Source organism: Pelophylax lessonae, assembly GCF_965119305.1.
Source record: "Pelophylax lessonae genome assembly, chromosome: 7".
Taxonomy (NCBI): domain Eukaryota; kingdom Metazoa; phylum Chordata; class Amphibia; order Anura; family Ranidae; genus Pelophylax; species Pelophylax lessonae.
This window is the reverse complement of record NC_138774.1, coordinates 35,967,451-35,984,150: the sequence shown is the minus strand read 5'-3', so window position 1 is coordinate 35,984,150 and position 16,700 is coordinate 35,967,451. Positions and strand designations below refer to the sequence as shown.

At 45.4% G+C, this 16,700-nt stretch overlaps 1 protein-coding gene across 12 annotated transcripts in view; it reads right to left on the bottom strand.

Moving 5' to 3' along the window:
- The window catches only part of SYNGAP1 (synaptic Ras GTPase activating protein 1), a 643,453-nt gene that overhangs the window by 265,785 nt on the left and 360,968 nt on the right, over window positions 1-16,700 (bottom strand). For all 12 annotated transcript variants that reach the window (XM_082263688.1, XM_082263695.1, XM_082263697.1 and 9 more), the window contains one exon: window positions 3,827-3,948. In XM_082263688.1, the coding sequence (XP_082119814.1) occupies window positions 3,827-3,948 (122 nt within the window). The remainder of the gene's footprint in view (window positions 1-3,826; window positions 3,949-16,700) is intronic.

The window sequence follows — 16,700 nt, the reverse complement described above, 5'->3', positions numbered from 1 at the left end:
ACATAAGTATTCCCAGCCTTTGCTCAGTACTTTGTTGAAGCACCTTTGACACCAATTACAGCCTCAAGTCTTTTTGAGTATGATGCTACAAGCTTGGCACGCCTATTTTTGGGCAGTTTCTCCCATTCCTCTTCGTAGGACATCTCAAGCTCCATCAGGTTGGATGGGGAGCATCGGTGCACAACCATTTTGAGATCTCTCCAGAGATGTTTAATCAGGTTCAAGTCTGGGCTCTGGCTGGCGAACTCAGGGACATTTACAGAGTTGTCCCTTTGTTATCTTGGCTGTGTGCTTAGCATCGTTGTCCTGTTGGAAGATGAACCTTTACACCAGTCTGGGGTCCAGAGCGCTCTGGAGCAGGCTTTCAACAAAGATGTCTCTGTATACTGCTGTATTCATCTTTCCCATAATCCTGACTAGTCTCCCAGTACCTGCCACTGAAAAAACATCCCCACAGCATGATGCTGCCACCACCATGCTTCACTGTAGGGATGGTATTGGCCAGGTGTTGAGCAGTGCCTGGTTTCCTTCAGACATTCCTTCATGCCATTCAGGGTGAAAGAGATCAATCTTTAATTCATCAGACCAGAGAATTTTGTTTCTCATGGTCTGAGAGTCCTTCAGGTGCCTTTTGGCAAACTCCAAGCGGCCTATCATGTACTTTTTACTGAGCTTCCATCTGGCCACTCTACCATACAGGTCTGATTGGTGGAGTGCTGCAGAAATGGTTGTTCTTCTGGAAGGATCTCCTCTCTCCACAGAGAAACGCTGGTGCTCTGTCAGAGTGATCATCGGTTTCTTGGTCACCTCCCTAACTAAGGCCTTTCTCCACCGATCGCTCAGTTTGGCTGGGCAACCAGCTCTAGGAAGAGTCCTGGTGGTTTCAAACATCTTCCATTTACGGATGATGGTGGCCACTGTGCTCATTGGGACTTTCAGTCCTGCCAAAATGTTTCTGTACCCTTCCCCAGATCTGTCCCTCCATACAATCCTGTCTCTGAGGTCTACAGACAATTCCTTGGACTTCATGGCTTAATTTGTGCTCTGACATGCACTGTTAACTGTAGGACCTTATATAGACAGGTGTGTGCCTTTCCAAATCATGTCCAATCAACTGAATTTAATACAGGTGGACTCCAATAAAGTTGTAGAAACATCTCAAGGATGATCAGTGGAAACAGGATGCATCTGAGCACAACTTTGAGTGTCTTATGTATATGACATTTTTTCGTTTTTTATTTTTATAAATTTGCAAAGATTTCAAATAAACTTCTTTCGCGTTGACATTATGGGGTATTTGTAGAATTTTGAGGAAAATAATGAATTTCATTAATTTTGGAATAAGACTATACCATAACAAAATGTGCAAAAAGTGAAGCGCTGTGAATACTTTCCGGATGCACTATATTTTTAGTAAAAAAAATCCCAATAAGCGTATATTGATTGGTCTGTACAAAAGTTATCGCATCTACAAACTATGGGATATTTTTTATAAATTTTTTAGCGTTTTACTAGTAATGGCAGTGATTGGTGACTTAAAGCGGGACTGCGATATTGCAGCAGACATTCTGACACCTTTGACACTTTGTGGGGACCAGTGACACTAATACAGTGATCAGTGGTAAAAATATGCACTGTCACTGTACTAATGATACTGTCTGGGAAGGGGTTGACATCAGAGGCGATCAAAGCGTTAAATGTGTGCCTGACCAGTGTTTTACTATACTGTGTGCTGCTTTTACTAGGGTAAGAGATTGAATTTATTACCTGCTTTGTAGAGACACAAACCCCATCCTTTCCCCCTGTCAGATAGGATCTGCCTTGTTCACATAGTCATATCACAGTTCTGTCTTTCTGCCTAACGATCAGCGGGTGCCGGTGGACACTGAGTACTCTGCACCTGCCCATTGGCTTCCGCTGTGTGTAATCACAGTGGAAGCAAGCCGCCGGCGATGCGCACGTGTGCACCCTTCCCTGGAGGGGGGGAATCACACATATACAGCATCTCACAAAAGTGAGTACACCCCTCACATTTCTGTAAATATTTTATTATTTCTTTTCATGTGACAACACTGAAGAAATGACACTTTGCTACAATGTAAAGTAGTGAGTGTACAGCTTGTATAACAGTGTAAATTTGCTGTCCCCTCAAAATAACGCAACACACAGCCATTATTGTCTAAACAGCTGGCAACAAAAGTGAGTACACCCCTAAGTGACAATATCCAAATTGGGCCCAAAGTGTCAATATTTTGTGTGGCCACCATTATTTTCCAGCACTGCCCTAACCCTCTTGGGCATGGAGTTCACCACAGCTTCACAGGTTGGCACTGGAGTTCTCTTCCACTCCTCCATGATGACATCACGGAGCTGGTGGATGTTAGAGACCTTGCGCTCCTCCACCTTCCATTTGAAGATGCCCCACAGATGTACAATAGGCTTTAGGTCTTGAGACATGCTTGGCCAGTCCATCACCTTTACCCTCAGCTTCTTTAGCAAGGCAGTGGTCATCTTGGAGGTGTGTTTGGGGTCGTTATCATGTTGTAATACTGCCCTGCGGCCCAGTCTCTGAAGGGAGGGGATCATGCTCTGCTTCAGAATGTCACAGTACATATTGGCATTCATGGTTCCTTCAATGAACTGTAGCTCCCCACTCATGCAGCCCCAGACCATGACACTCCCACCACCATGCTTGACTGTAGGCAAGACACACTTGTCTTTGTACTCCTCACCTGGTTACCGGCACACACGCTTGACACCATCTGAACCAAATAAGTTTATATTGGTCTCATCAGACCACAGGAGATGGTTCCAGTAATCCATGTCCTTAGTCTGCTTGTCTTCAGCAAACTGTTTGCGGGCTTTCTTGTGCATCATCTTTAGAAGAGGCTTTTTTCTGGGACACGCAGACCAATTTGATGCAATGTGCGGCGTATGGTGTGAGCACTGACAGGCTGACCCCCCACCCCTTCAATATCTGCAGCAATGCTGGCAGCACCCATACATCTATTTCCCAAAGACAACCTCTGGATATGACGCTGAGCACATGCACTCAACTTCTTTGGTCAACCATGGCGAGGCCTGTTCTGAGTGGAACCTGTCCTGTTAAACCACTGTATGGTCTTGGCACTGTGCTGCAGCTCAGTTTCAGGGTCTTGGCAATCCTCTTGTAGCCTAGGCCATCTTTATGTAGGGCAACAATTATTTTTTTCAGATCCTCGGAGAGTTCTTTGCCATGAGGTGCCATGTTGAACTTCCAGTGACCAGCATGGAGATTGAGAGCGATAACATCAAAGTTAACACACCTGCACCCCCCCCCCCCATTCACACCTGAGACCTTGTAACACTAAGGAGTCACATGACATCAGAGAGGGAAAATGGCTAATTGGGTCCAATTTGGACATTTTCACTTAGGGGTGTACTCACTTTTGTTGCCAGCGGTTTAGACATTAATGGCTGTGTGTTGAGTTATTTTGAGGGGACAGCAAATTTACACTGTTATACAAGCTGTACACTCACTACTTTACATTGTAGCAAAGTGTCATTTCTTCAGTGTTGTCACATGAAAAGATAGAATAAAATATTTACAAAAATGGGAGGGGTGCACTCACTTTTGTGAGATACTGTGTGTCTGCATGATTCGGCGCACTGCTACAGGGCAGACGGCAAGCGGTTAAAGTGACAAAAATCAAGAACAGTAAGCAGATAGAAATGTGGAAGTTACATAACCAATATTTTAGGGTAAATGCTGCAAAATGAACTCCAAATACGTACTCCCTGAAAATACACCTTTTCCCTTTAGGCTATGGGAGGCCGGAGTCCTCACCTGTCATGGTCAGCACTCCGGAAACGTGGGAGGATCTGCCGGAAGCTGCTGGTCCGATCTAGCTTGGGTTGACTCTTTGTCCTCTTTATAGAGCTCTTCAAGCGACGACTCAGGAAACCCTGCTAAAAGTCCAAAATAAGAAGAGCAATGAGTCATGGACAGGACAGGAGACCGAGTAATGTGAATGACAGAAATGTAGAAAGGAACAATAGACTACAAATAGAAATTAGATACAAAGGAAAATATTATTCCAAAGGCTAAATTCATTTATGTAGAATTTTACAGCCACTTGCGCTTTTCCACTGCATGGAACCGAATGGTACGGCTCGCTTTTGTGCTTTTCCACTGCATGGTACTGCATGGTACGGTGTTGGAACGGTTCGGTACGGTACGGTACGGCGGCGTTTTTCCATTACATGGAACCGAACGGTACGGCTCGCTTAAACAGTACCACCTCAGTTGTGGTTCCAACAGGGCCGTACCGGTACCATATCCCACAATCCTTTGCATGCAGCCTTGACTGTTTGTCACTACTAGCCACTGATTGGTCAGAGAATCATTGTTATCCCACCCACTTACTTTAGTACAACTTTAGTGGAAAAGCAAACCATACCAAACCATACCAAACCGTACCGAACCGTTCCAACACCGTACCATGCGGTACCATGCAGTGGAAAACCAAACAGGGCCAAGCAGGGCCGAGTAGAGCCGAGCCGGTACTTGCAGTGGAAGGTGCAAAAAGCCTCTATGAAGCTGAAGTTTAATGTGCATATATTTTGCCTTGCCTGGTCCTTCCTTTTCCCCTCGCCAACATGATAGTGATACTTTTAACCAATTGCCGACTGCTCACAGTATATTTACTGCGGCAGTCAGACCCTCACAGGCAGAGTGACGTAGATCTACGTCACTAGCCTGTGAGGGTCTAGGGAGCGAGCGCGCGCCCCCGGAGGCGCGCTCCCGCGTGGTCACGGACCCCCCGTGCGTGTGACCGGCGGACCCGATGTCCGCCGGTCACTCTGCGATCGTCGCTGCAGAGGGAGAAAGTCAGGCGGGTAATGTAAACAAGCCACCTGTCATTCTCCCCTGTGTAGAAACAGTGTTCACACGGTTCTACTATGTAGGATCGTTGATCATTGTTTCTACAGCTCAAGCCACAGCCAATCACAGTTAGAATCACGCCCCTAGGGATACACACAGCCCCTCCCTCTCAAATAAAGTTAAGCCCTTCACTACCAGTGTCATTTTGCAGTAACAGTGCATATGTATAGCACTGATTACTGTAGTAATGTCACTGGTAACCCCAAAAGTGTCAAAAATGTCAGTCAAGGGTCCGATCTGTCCGCCGCAATGTCGCAGTACCGCAAAAAAATCGCAGATCGCCGCCATTACGCGTTTAAAAAAAAACAACAAAAATGACAAAAATCTTTCCCTTTGTTAGTAAACGCAATAACTTTTGCGCTAACCAATCAAAATACGCTTTTTGCGATTTTTTTTACCAAACATATGTAGCATAAAACAAATTGACTGAAAATGTTAAAAAAAATTTGATTTTTACATTTTTTTGGGGGGAATTTCATATTAAAAAATGTGAAAAATATTGTTATTTTTGCAAAATTGATGCTCTTTTTTTGTTTATAGCGCATGATCAAAAAATCGCACAGGTGATCAAATACCACCAAAAGAAAGCTCTGTTTGTGGGAAAAAAAGGACGTCAAATTCGTTTAGGTACAGCGTCGCACGACCACGCAATTGTCCGTTAAAGTCACGCAGTGCCGAATCGCAAAATAGGCCCTGGTCAGGAAGGGAGTAAAATCTTCTGGGGCTTAAGTGGTTAAATAAAACCTTACATCTTTACCTTTCTTCCTTTCTTTCTACTTCTGACCACCTTTGGTCTTTGCCTTCCCTTTTCCCTCTTTTTTTCCTTTTGCTCCCCATTGTACACTATATTACCAAAAGTATTGGGACACCTGCCTTTACACACACATGAACTTTAATGGCATCCCAGTCTTAGTCCGTAGGGTTCAATATTGGGTTGGCCCACCCTTTGCAGCTATAACAGCTTAAACTCCTCTGGGAAAGGCTGTCCACAAGGTTTAGGAGTGTGTCTATGGGAATGTTTGACCATTCTTCCAGAAGCACATTTGTGAGGTCAGGTACTGATGTTGAACAAGAAGGCCTGGCTTGCAGTCTCCGCTCTAATTCATCCCAAAGGTGTTCTATCGGGTTGAGGTCAGGACTCAGTCATGTTCCTCCACCCTAAACTCGCTCATCCATGTCTTTATGGACTTTGCTTTGTGCACTGGTGTGCAGTCATGTTGGAACAGGAAGGGGCCATCCCCAAACTGTTCCCACAAAGTTGGGAGCATGAAATTCTCCAATTAGTATTGGTATGCTGATGTCTTAAGAGTTCCCTTCACTGGAACTGAAGGGCCAAGCCCAACCCCTGAAAAACAACCCCACACCATAATCCCCCTCCACCAAATGATTTGGACCAGTGCACAAAGGTCCATAAAGAAATGGATGAGCGGGTTTGGGGTGGAGGAACATGACTGGCCTGCACAGAGTCCTGACCTCACCCCGATAGAACGCAGACTGCGAGCCAGGCCTTCTCATCCAACATCAGTCCCTGACCTCACAAATGCGCTTCTGGAAGAATGGTCAAACATTCCCATAGACACACTCCTAAACCTTGTGGACAGCCTTCCCAGGAGAGTTGAAGCTATTATAGCTGCAAAGGGTGGGCCAACTCAATATTGAACCCTACGGACTAAGACTGGGAGGCCATTAAAGTTCATGTGTGTGTAAAGGCAGGCGTCCCAATACTTTTGACGATGTAGTGTATTTTTTTATGCCACATCATTATTCCTACCACTATAGGTCCTGGAAATGCATGCCCAGCTGCGCTTGCCAACCTGTTATTCAAAATGTTCATCATTTGTCTTCACCAGGCAATTATTTTTCTATATACTGTATGCTCCATTGTTTGGTTTTACTTAATGATACAACTTCCTCACTATGACTGCACATTATCTTTATGACCTACATTTTGCAGTGGCCTTGATTCTTGATTCCTGTTTTCTATATATTTTTTTGTTATATTGTAAAACAATAAAGATATTTTTGCCTCTAAATAAAACTTTGCATACCTTATTTTAGAACCAGTGACATTATTGCAGGTATTCTGGCAGAATTCCGCTACCTATCAGATTCTGCTACCGTAAGTGACGTTCAGACGAGAACAACTTACTGCGCATGCGCCGTGTGTTCCAACATGGCCGCTATGCGTTCCAATAGGTTTCCTAGTGTAACAGAACACGAAGCAGCGGCGGACATCTTCTTACACCCACGCAAGTCCTGAATTTTACATTTATTTTAGCAGTAAACTCTCCTTATATACTGAAAAAGACCACCGGATTTTCCGGCGTATAAGACGACCCCCCTAATTTATAAGTTAAAACATAGGTTTCGGGCTATACTCGCCGTACAAGGCTACCCCCCTTCCGAAGCAAAGCAAGGCAACACCGTGTATCATATACACCGAGCATAAAAATCCCACAGGTAATTAACCTCTTCCCGACTGCCCGCCACCTATTTACTGCGGCATTGCGGCCCTCCTGCGCTAACCAACGTCGGTCGCGCGTCTACCGCTAGGGGTCGAGCGCGCGCTGCCGGCAGTGCACTCGGCAGTGGGGACTCGGATGCACGGGGCAGGCAGCTCCGATTGCCGCCTGACACCCGCGATCACTCCCCGCTGAGAGAGAAGAACGGTCAGCTGTTGTAAACACATCTGACCGTTCTTCTCCCTGGAAGGATCACAGAGCGCCTGTGATCCTTCTATATAAACTTGACGACCAGTCACGTTGACCGTACTGCAGCAAAGTGGCTCGTTCCCGTCCAGCGACGTAGACTTACGTCGCTGGACGGGAACGAGCCACTTTGCCGCAGTACAGTCAACGTGACTGGTCGTCAAGTGGATATAGAAGGATCACAGGCGCTCTGTGACCTACGTCGCTGGACTCCTCCCCTTGTGGGCAGCACGCGCGCGCCGCCGGAGGCTCGCTCCCGCTGTATTCAGTCACAGCGGGCCAGGGGAAGAGCGGCGGTGACCAGCGCTGCTCTTCCCCGATCGTCGGGGAATCGAGTGTGTAAATCAAGCGGGTGGATCTCCTAAGTGACAGGCAGGGTCAGATTGCAGGGTTCAGCATAGCTGAACCTGCGATCTGTCCTTCTGTCACTCAGTCTCCTCCCCCCCCCCACACGTCAGTAAGCACCAGGCATACATTAACCCCTCCCTCTCCAATACAGTTAACCCCTTCCCTGCCAGTGTCATTTTTACAGTAACAGTGCATATGTATAGCACTGATTACTGTAGTAATGTCACTGGTACCCCCAAAAGTGTCAAAAATGTCAGTCAAGGGTCCGATCTGTCCACCGCAATGTCGCAGTCCCGCAAAAAAAATCGCAGATTACCGCCATTACTCGTTAAAACAAAAACACCAAAAATGACAGAAATCTTTCCCTTAGTTAGTAAACGCAATAACTTTTGCGCAAACCAATCAAAATACGCTTATTGTGATTTTTTTTTACCAAACATAGGTAGCAGAAAACAAATTGGCCAAAAATTTTAAAAAATTAAGATTTTTACATTTTTTGGGGGGGAATTTCATATAAAAAAATGTGAAAAATATTTTTATTTTTTCAAAATTTACGCTTTTTTTTGTTTATAGCGCAAAAAGTAAAAATCGCACAGGTGATCAAATACCACCAAAAGAAAGCTCTGTTTGTGGGAAAAAAAAGGACGTTTAGGTACAGCGTCGCACGACTGCGCAATTGTCAGTTAAAGTCGCACAGTGCCGAATCACAAAAAGTGGCCTGGACGTAAGACAGCAAAATCCTCCGGTGGTAAATTGGATATAGGATCACATAACTCTATGGTCATTTCACAAGCCACGCCCCCCACAATTAGAATCTCTCCCCAAGGCTCACATTTAACCCCTTGATCACCCACAATGTTAACCCCTTCATTGTTGTAGAACAATTCTCCTGCGCTCGAGTGAAAATAAGACGGAGGGAAGAGGGATACTTCAGACTTGAGTGGATAAAACTTAAGTCTTGCTGCCCCTCCAGGATCAAGGATATCCGGAACCAACTGGGAAACAACAACAAAACCTCGCCGGTTGACCTTTGCCCCCCCTTTGGGGTTGAACAGGAAAGGGTGTGACCAGCTCCCATTTAATCCCTAGCCTGTCCAGAGTGTGGTTCAGCAGCAACTTTTTTGGCTCTGAGGAAGGGGGCTCGCCCCTGAAACGCGTCAGCCCAGCCACAGCAGCCTCATGCGGCACACTGCAAGCCATTCAGCATCGTGCGGGTTTCTTGGCTACCTTGGAGATTTTATGTATATCATGCTGATGTGTGTATATTCACACCTGCTTTGTGAGTATAATGTATACTTTTTAATATTTTAATAAATGTTTTTAGTGGTAGTGCACTAGGTCGGTGCGCCCCTTTTCTTTTTGTTGTTGTTAACTCCTTCATTGCCAGTGTCATTATTACAGTAACAGTGAATATTGTTAGCACTGATTGCTGTAGTAATGTCACTGGTCCCTGCAAAAGTGTCAAAAATGTCAGTTAAGGGTCCGATCTATCCGCCGCAATGTCGCAGTCCTGCTAAAAATCGCAGATCGCTGCCATTACTAGTAAAAAAAAAAAACGAATGACATAAATCTTTCCCGTAGTTAGTAGACGCGATATTTTTTGTGCAAACCAATCAAAATACGCTTATTGTGATTTTTTTTACCAAAAATATGTAGCAGAAAACAAATTGGGCTAAAAAATGTTAGAAAAAATTATTTTTACTTCTTTTTTTTTTGGAATGTTATATAGCAGAAAGTGAAAAATATTGTTTTTTTTTTTTTTTTTTTTTTAGAATTGTCGCTCTTTTTTTCTTTATAGCGCAAAAAATAAAAATCGCACAGGTGATCAAATACCACCAAAAGAAGCTCTATTTGTGGGGGAAAAAAGGACATCAATTTTATTTGGGTACAGCGTCGCACGACCGCGCAATTGTCTGTTAAATTAACGCAGTGCTGTATCGCAAAATATGGCCTAATCCTTCAGGTCCAGAAGTGGTTAAAAATGATCTTTTCCTTTTCAATCTGCAGCCACTGTCATTTTCTGAAAATGCAATGCAATATGGCCGCCTGGAACTGTTCTGTACGCAGTTAAAGTAACGCAGTGCCGAATCGCAAAATATGGCCTGGTCAGGAAGGGGGTAAAATCTTCTGGTCCGGAAGTGGTTAAGTAAGTGTAATCTATGAAAGCTCTGGCTGTCTGTGCCCTATTCATCTGCAAGGTACTACCGGTAGATGTATAATCTCTCAAGGCACTGGCTGTGTGGGAATCCTGTACCGGTATACCGTATGTATCGTAGCTTTGGCTACATACAGTGTACCGCGCTGAGCCAATCACAGTGAGCGATGTATTCTATTATTGAATGCAAAGCCTGCTCGGATTGGCAGAGTCAAAGAGAGTAACATAATCCCGCCTCTCTCACTCCGCCAATCTAAGCAGGCTTTGCATTCAATAATAGAACACATCGCCCACCGTGATTGGCTCAGCGCGGTAAACTACGTAGCAGAAGCTACGGTACATACCGGTACAGGATTCCCGCACAGCCAGCGCCTCGAGAGATTATACATCTACCGGTAATACTTCTACTTACAATACCTTGGAGATTTATAAGGGAATATATTTAGGGTACCTTGCAGATGTATAGGGCACAGACAGTCAGGCTTTCATAGATTACACTTACTTAATCACTTAAGCCCCGGAGGATTTTTCTTCTCAAAGACCAGAACCTATTTTGCAATTCGGCACTGCGTGATTTTAACGGACAATTGTGCGGTCGTGCAACGCCGTACCCAAATGAAATTGACGTCCTTTTTTTCCCACAAACAGAGCTTTCTTTTGGTGGTATTTGATCATCTGTGCGATTTTTTTATTTTTTGCGCTATAAACAAAAAAAGAGCGACAATTTTGAAAAAATAACAATATTTTTCACATTTTTTTATATGAAATTCCAAAAAATAAATGTAAAAATCAAAATTTTTTAACATTTTAGGCCAATTTGTTTTCTGCTACATATTTTTGGTAAAAAAAAAATCACAATAAGTGTATTTTGATTGGTCTGCGCAAAAGTTATTGCGTTTACTAACTAAGGGAAAGATTTTTTTTTTTAACTAGTAATGGCGGCGATCTGCGATTTTTTTTGCGGGACTGCGACATTGCGGTGGACAGAACGGACCCCTGACTGACATTTTTGACACTTTTGGGGGTACCAGTGACATTACTACAGTAATCAGTGCTATACATATGCACTGTTACTGTAAAAATGACACTGGCAGGGAAGAGGTTAACCTTATTAGTGATCAAGGGGTTAAGTGTGTCCCTTGCGTGATTCTAACTGTAAAGGGGCGTGGCTTGTGATGTAACCACAGAGACATACGATCCTACATAGCAGGACTGTATGATCTCTGCAGTTACACCAGGTAGAATGACAGGCGGCTTTGTTTACATTAGCTGCCTGCCTTTCTCCCTCTCCTGCGGGAGATCGCAAGTGGCCGGCGGACATCAGAGCCGCCGGTCACACGTGCGGGGATGTCAGGGAACGAGCGGGGGCGGGAGCGCGCCTCCGGCGGCGCTCGCCCCCTGCAGGCTCCTGGGCGAGCGACGTAGTACTATGTCGCTTTGCCCAGGAGGGGCTGACTGCCGCAGTAAATATACTGTGGGCGGTCGGCAAGTGGTTAATTACCTTTGGGATTTTTATACTCGGCGTATAAGACGACCCCCCCATTTTTGAGGGATTTTTTTGAGGTTCAAAAGTCGTCTTATATGCCGAAAAATACGGTATTTCACAGCGACCGAGTGAAATAGACTATTTCTTTATACAATCAGCATGTCGCTGAGCAGTGCGGGGTGTACCAAGATGGCGGTCCCCACCTTCTACCTGCAGGTTTCTCGCTATACTTAGTAGACTACAATAAAAATACAAATGTAATACTGTGTTTCAGTATATAAGGTGAGTTTACTGCTAGAATAAATGTAAAATTCAAGACTTGCATGGGTGTAAGAAGATGTCCGCCGCTGATTCGTGTTCTGTCACATTAGTGTGGCACACTCCTAGTAAGGTGCTAGATAGACAGAATCGTTTTTGGCTCTGTCTGCTTAACGGCAGAGCAAGCGGGATAGATCTATGTGCACGCTGCTTCACAGGGAGCAGGATCTGTTAGTTAGGCCTGTTCCATGTGTCCATGTGTGATTCATCTAGGCTGAGGGAGTGTCCCCATTGTGTCCAATTAGGAGGCCTGTTGGACAGTGGAGGAAACCCAGCCAGTGACACACAGGCTTTTGTAACTGTCTCAGTGGGTTAGCACAGACAAGTGGTGCATCCTGGGATATGCTATAAAAGCCAAGGGCACATGTGGCAGGGGGTCTTTGGGCGGGAAGCCAAGTCCCAGAAGGAGGGTGACGGCTGTCTCCTCTTCTGAAGCTGTGGAAGGTGGTCATGGGCAGTCGGCCTGGTGAACCAGAAAGTGTGGCTGAATCCAGAGGTCCAGTGGAGGCTGACTGGTGGAGTTTGAAGGCAACAATGACTCTGGGAAGACAGTGTCCGTGAGTACAGAGGAACTTGCACAGGGGTCTGCCAGGAGGGGGACCACTCCAAAGGCTAGAGTCAGCAGAGGAACTTGCCCAGGGGTCTGCCAGGAGGGGGACCACTCCAGAGGCTAGAGTCAGCAGACGGGTGTCAGCACACAGGCATTGAGAGTAAAGGGGGTGCCAGTTACAAGCATTGAGAGTAAAGGGGGTGCCAGTGAAGAGGATATCCAAGCAGGAACATTTAAAGCATCTTCACTTCAGTGGCAGAGTGAAGCAGCGGCCTTGCCGCATTCTACAGTTAGCTGTCCTCAAGACTATGATAAGTTAACAGTTGGAGTTCCCACTCATCCCTTCTCCTATCCAAGTTCTCAATAAAAACACAAAAACGACATCCCCTGGATTGATTATTGACTGAGCCAAGAACTTTCATTGCTGTTTATCTATCAGTTGCTAAGGGTAACCCAGGGGAATTCAGAAAGTGTAATTGTCAGCAGTCCTCTAGGGGGCAGTGCTACATTAGGAAACCTATTGGAACGCATAGCGGCCATTTTGGAATGCACGGTGCATGTGCAGTAAGTTGTTCTAGTCCATACGTCATAGTTGCCAACATTTGAAAAAAATTTCCAGGGACACTTTGCAGCAAAGCTATCAATTACTTACTACACCCACTTCCATGAAGCTCCGCCCACTTTGCATAAATAATCTCCGCCTACTTATCAGATTATAGGGTCTACTCAATAAAAAGAGAATTACAGGAAATTGAAAGGGGAATTTCAAATTTAAGGCCAAAGTAGCAGAGTTGGAATAATTCTCCCATTCAGCTGCACTACTTCTGCCTAAAGTTTAAAATTCTGATCACAATTCCCTGCAATTCTAAAGTGTGAAATGTGCTCAGGTGTGACCATACAAAAAATGTAAATATAAATAAAGTGCAAGGTGTAAATAAGTATGATAAAACCTAATGATACTAATCTGGTATAATTAGGTTTTATTGGGCATTTATGGGCAGCCCCATTAATGGGCAGTTGCCGGGACAATGTCAATTACCCGGGACAGGCTCTTATATGCCGGGACTGTCCCGGCAAAAATGGGACGGTTGGCAAGTATGATACGTCACTTCTGGTAGCAGATGTCCTCCAAGCAGGAAATGAGGTGGGATCTGTCTGACTTGTTACTTGGTGAGAAGCTCACAGTGTGCAGTGAAATTAGAGTAAGCCATTTCAGTGTAGGATGAGGAGCCGCTACAACTTTACCATGCTTAACAAGGTTGTAAACCCTTACATATATCCAGTGAAGGGACTGGCCTCAGGTGATACCCAAATATGAAACAAATCCTCCTATATATGTTGTAACTGTTTATCTGCATTGAATCAGATCCTCCCTATATAAGTTGTACCTGTTTATCTGCAGTCTTCTGTTCTCTACAGCCGTTCAAAGTCCAGAATTTACATAGGACTAGTGAACGACCGATATCGGTTTTTCGTTGCCGATACCGATATTTTGGCCAAAGCATATTGGTATCGGCTGATATGTGCCAAATTTTTATACATTTAAAAGAAGGTTTTTTTTTTTTTTTTTGACAGGTACTGTTGTGGAGGGATCTGAGGGTCTAAAAGACCCCAAACCCGTCCTCTACACTTAAAAGCACTCAAAACGCCAAGTTTGGCTGTTGTGACTGCTGTCATTTTTTTAATCTGGTGCCAGAAAGTACTCGGAAGTGATGTCATGACATCACTTCCAGGTTTTAGCATGGAGACCCGATCAGAGCCGAATGCAGCTTTGATCGGGTCTTCGGCGGCCGTGCAGGCTGATATCCCGGGTCTCTCGCTGGGACGGGAGACCTGGGCGAGCCGCGGAAGGCGGCGGGGGACGTCTCCTCCCGCTCCTTGTAATGACAGCCGAGAGGCTTCTCAGCTGCATCGGTTGTCATTACAAGACAGCTGACCGTTGGCTATGGACGCCGGTACCGGGGCGATGCCTCTAGCTGCAGGCATCACTCCGGTACAAGCACTTTCCCAAATATTGGTAATATCGGCCATCTTGGTGGCCGATTCTGATATATCGGGGAAAGTGCAGATAGTCCCTCGATATATCGGCCGAGAAATGATTCAATTTTCTTTCCTTCCACTATGGGTGGACACAATGCCTCCCGCAGAGCTATAGTGTTCTGCTGGAGGGAGGGGGGATGAGGGGGGCTGTTGCGGGGAGCCATCCTGGCATTCAGAACACAATGATTACTGCTAGCAGCTATAGCTGCCACCAGTAATCAAATGTAAAAAATCCAACAGGCTTGTTATACCCAAGTCGATTGATGGATCGACTTGGGTACAATCAGCCTGCCCATACATGGATTGAATCTCGGCCAGTCCCCGCTGAACCGGCCAAATTTTGATCCATGTATGGCCAGCTTTACTTTTTTCCTCATTCTCTGTTTTACAGTAAGTGGAAAATATTGGATTTTTGTCTTACCATAAAATCCTTTTCTCTGATGTTCATTGATAAACACAGCTCCAGAATCTTCTTGACCATTGAGTTGTGCTGCCCCCTACAGGAGTAGGACACTAGGCAGGAAAAAGTATTACCATGCCTATGGGGCAGTCCCAGGGGGTATACTCCCACTTCCTGCTATAGGCATTCAGTTTTGTTGCAAGCAGTGTCAGAAGAAAAATAACCCAACTCAAAAGAGGGGTGGGTGCTGTGTCTGTCAATGAACATCAGAGAAAAGATTTTTACGGTAAGACAAAAATCAAATTTAGTCTTTCCTTCATTGACAGACACAGCTCCAGAATCTTCTTGACCATTAGGACGTCCCAAAGCAGTGTCAAACATGAGGGGACACAGCAGAAAAAAATCCTAAAGGCTAAAATTAGCCAACCAGGTAACATGAAGCTCAACCAGGAACAACTGGAGCTCATCTGAAAACAATACACCCTCAAAGAGAACCAAATCCTCTCAAACAGCGGCCTGCAAAACCTTGCAGCCAAAAGCAGCATCCGCAGATGCCAACACATCTAATTTGTAAAATTTTGTGAAAGTGTGCACAGACGACCAGATGACCAGGTTGCAAATCTACATCACTGACGCCTGATGGCGGAAGGCCCAGGAGGCACTAAGCGCCTGCGTAGAATGTGCCTTAACAGGGAAAGGAGAACCCCTAACCTTATTTGAATAGGCCTGCACTACCGTCTGTCTGATCCATCTGGAAATAGTTGCGGCAGACGCGGCCAACCTCTTGCGAGGTCCATCTGTAAGGACAAAAAGTGATTCTAATTTCCTAAACGACTGGTACACCCTGATCGCCCGAACCACATCCAGAGAATGCAAGGCAATCTCCTTAGGATGCTTAGGCTTAGGACACAGGGAGGGCAACACAATGTCTTCATTCAGATAAAAACCAAAGACAACCTTAGGAAGGAACGACTGACTAGGGCGAAGCACCACTTTATCTCTGTGAACTACCAGATAAGGTAAACGAGAGCAAAGCAGAGAAAGCACTGATGTCTGACATAGATCGGGATATGGAGGTAAGCGTCCTTGATATCGATAGGCCAGAAAATCCCCTTGATGAAGGGCTGCCACTACCGAACGGATGGACTCCATCCGGAACTTCTGTAACCGCACAAAACAGTTCAGGGATTTGAGATCCAGGATTGGACGAACTTTGCCGTCCTTACTGGGAACTGTAAACAGGTTTGAATAAAAAAAATGTTTAGAGTTTGGAACAGGTACAATCACTTTTTGCAGTAGCAAATCCTGTACTGCCCCGTAGAGACTACGCAAGTGGTCTGGGGACGAATGCAGGTTGGAAGGAAAAAACCTCTCTGGAGGATAAGACCGAAATTCGATCTTGTAGCCAGACCAAATCAGCTCGTGGACCCACCTGTCTTGAATCAGAGAGGTCCACGGGTCCGGAAAAAAACAAAGATGTCCTCCCACCCCAGATACAGGTGAGGGCGTCACTTCAGGCAGAAGAGGGCTTGTCTGCAGGTCTGGGAGGACTTGCTTTCTGCTTACCAGACCGGGACCTCTTGGAACCTCCGAAGACGTTCCGAACGGAATTGGATCCTTTTTCTTGAGACCCTGAAGGACGAAAAAAATGCTTATGAGCTGAGAAAAAAGGACCACGTCTGTGACGAGACTCCCTGCCCCTGGAAGGCTATGGGAGAAGAGTATTCTTCCCGCCTGTGACTCCCTTAATGATTTCATCCAGGGAAGACCC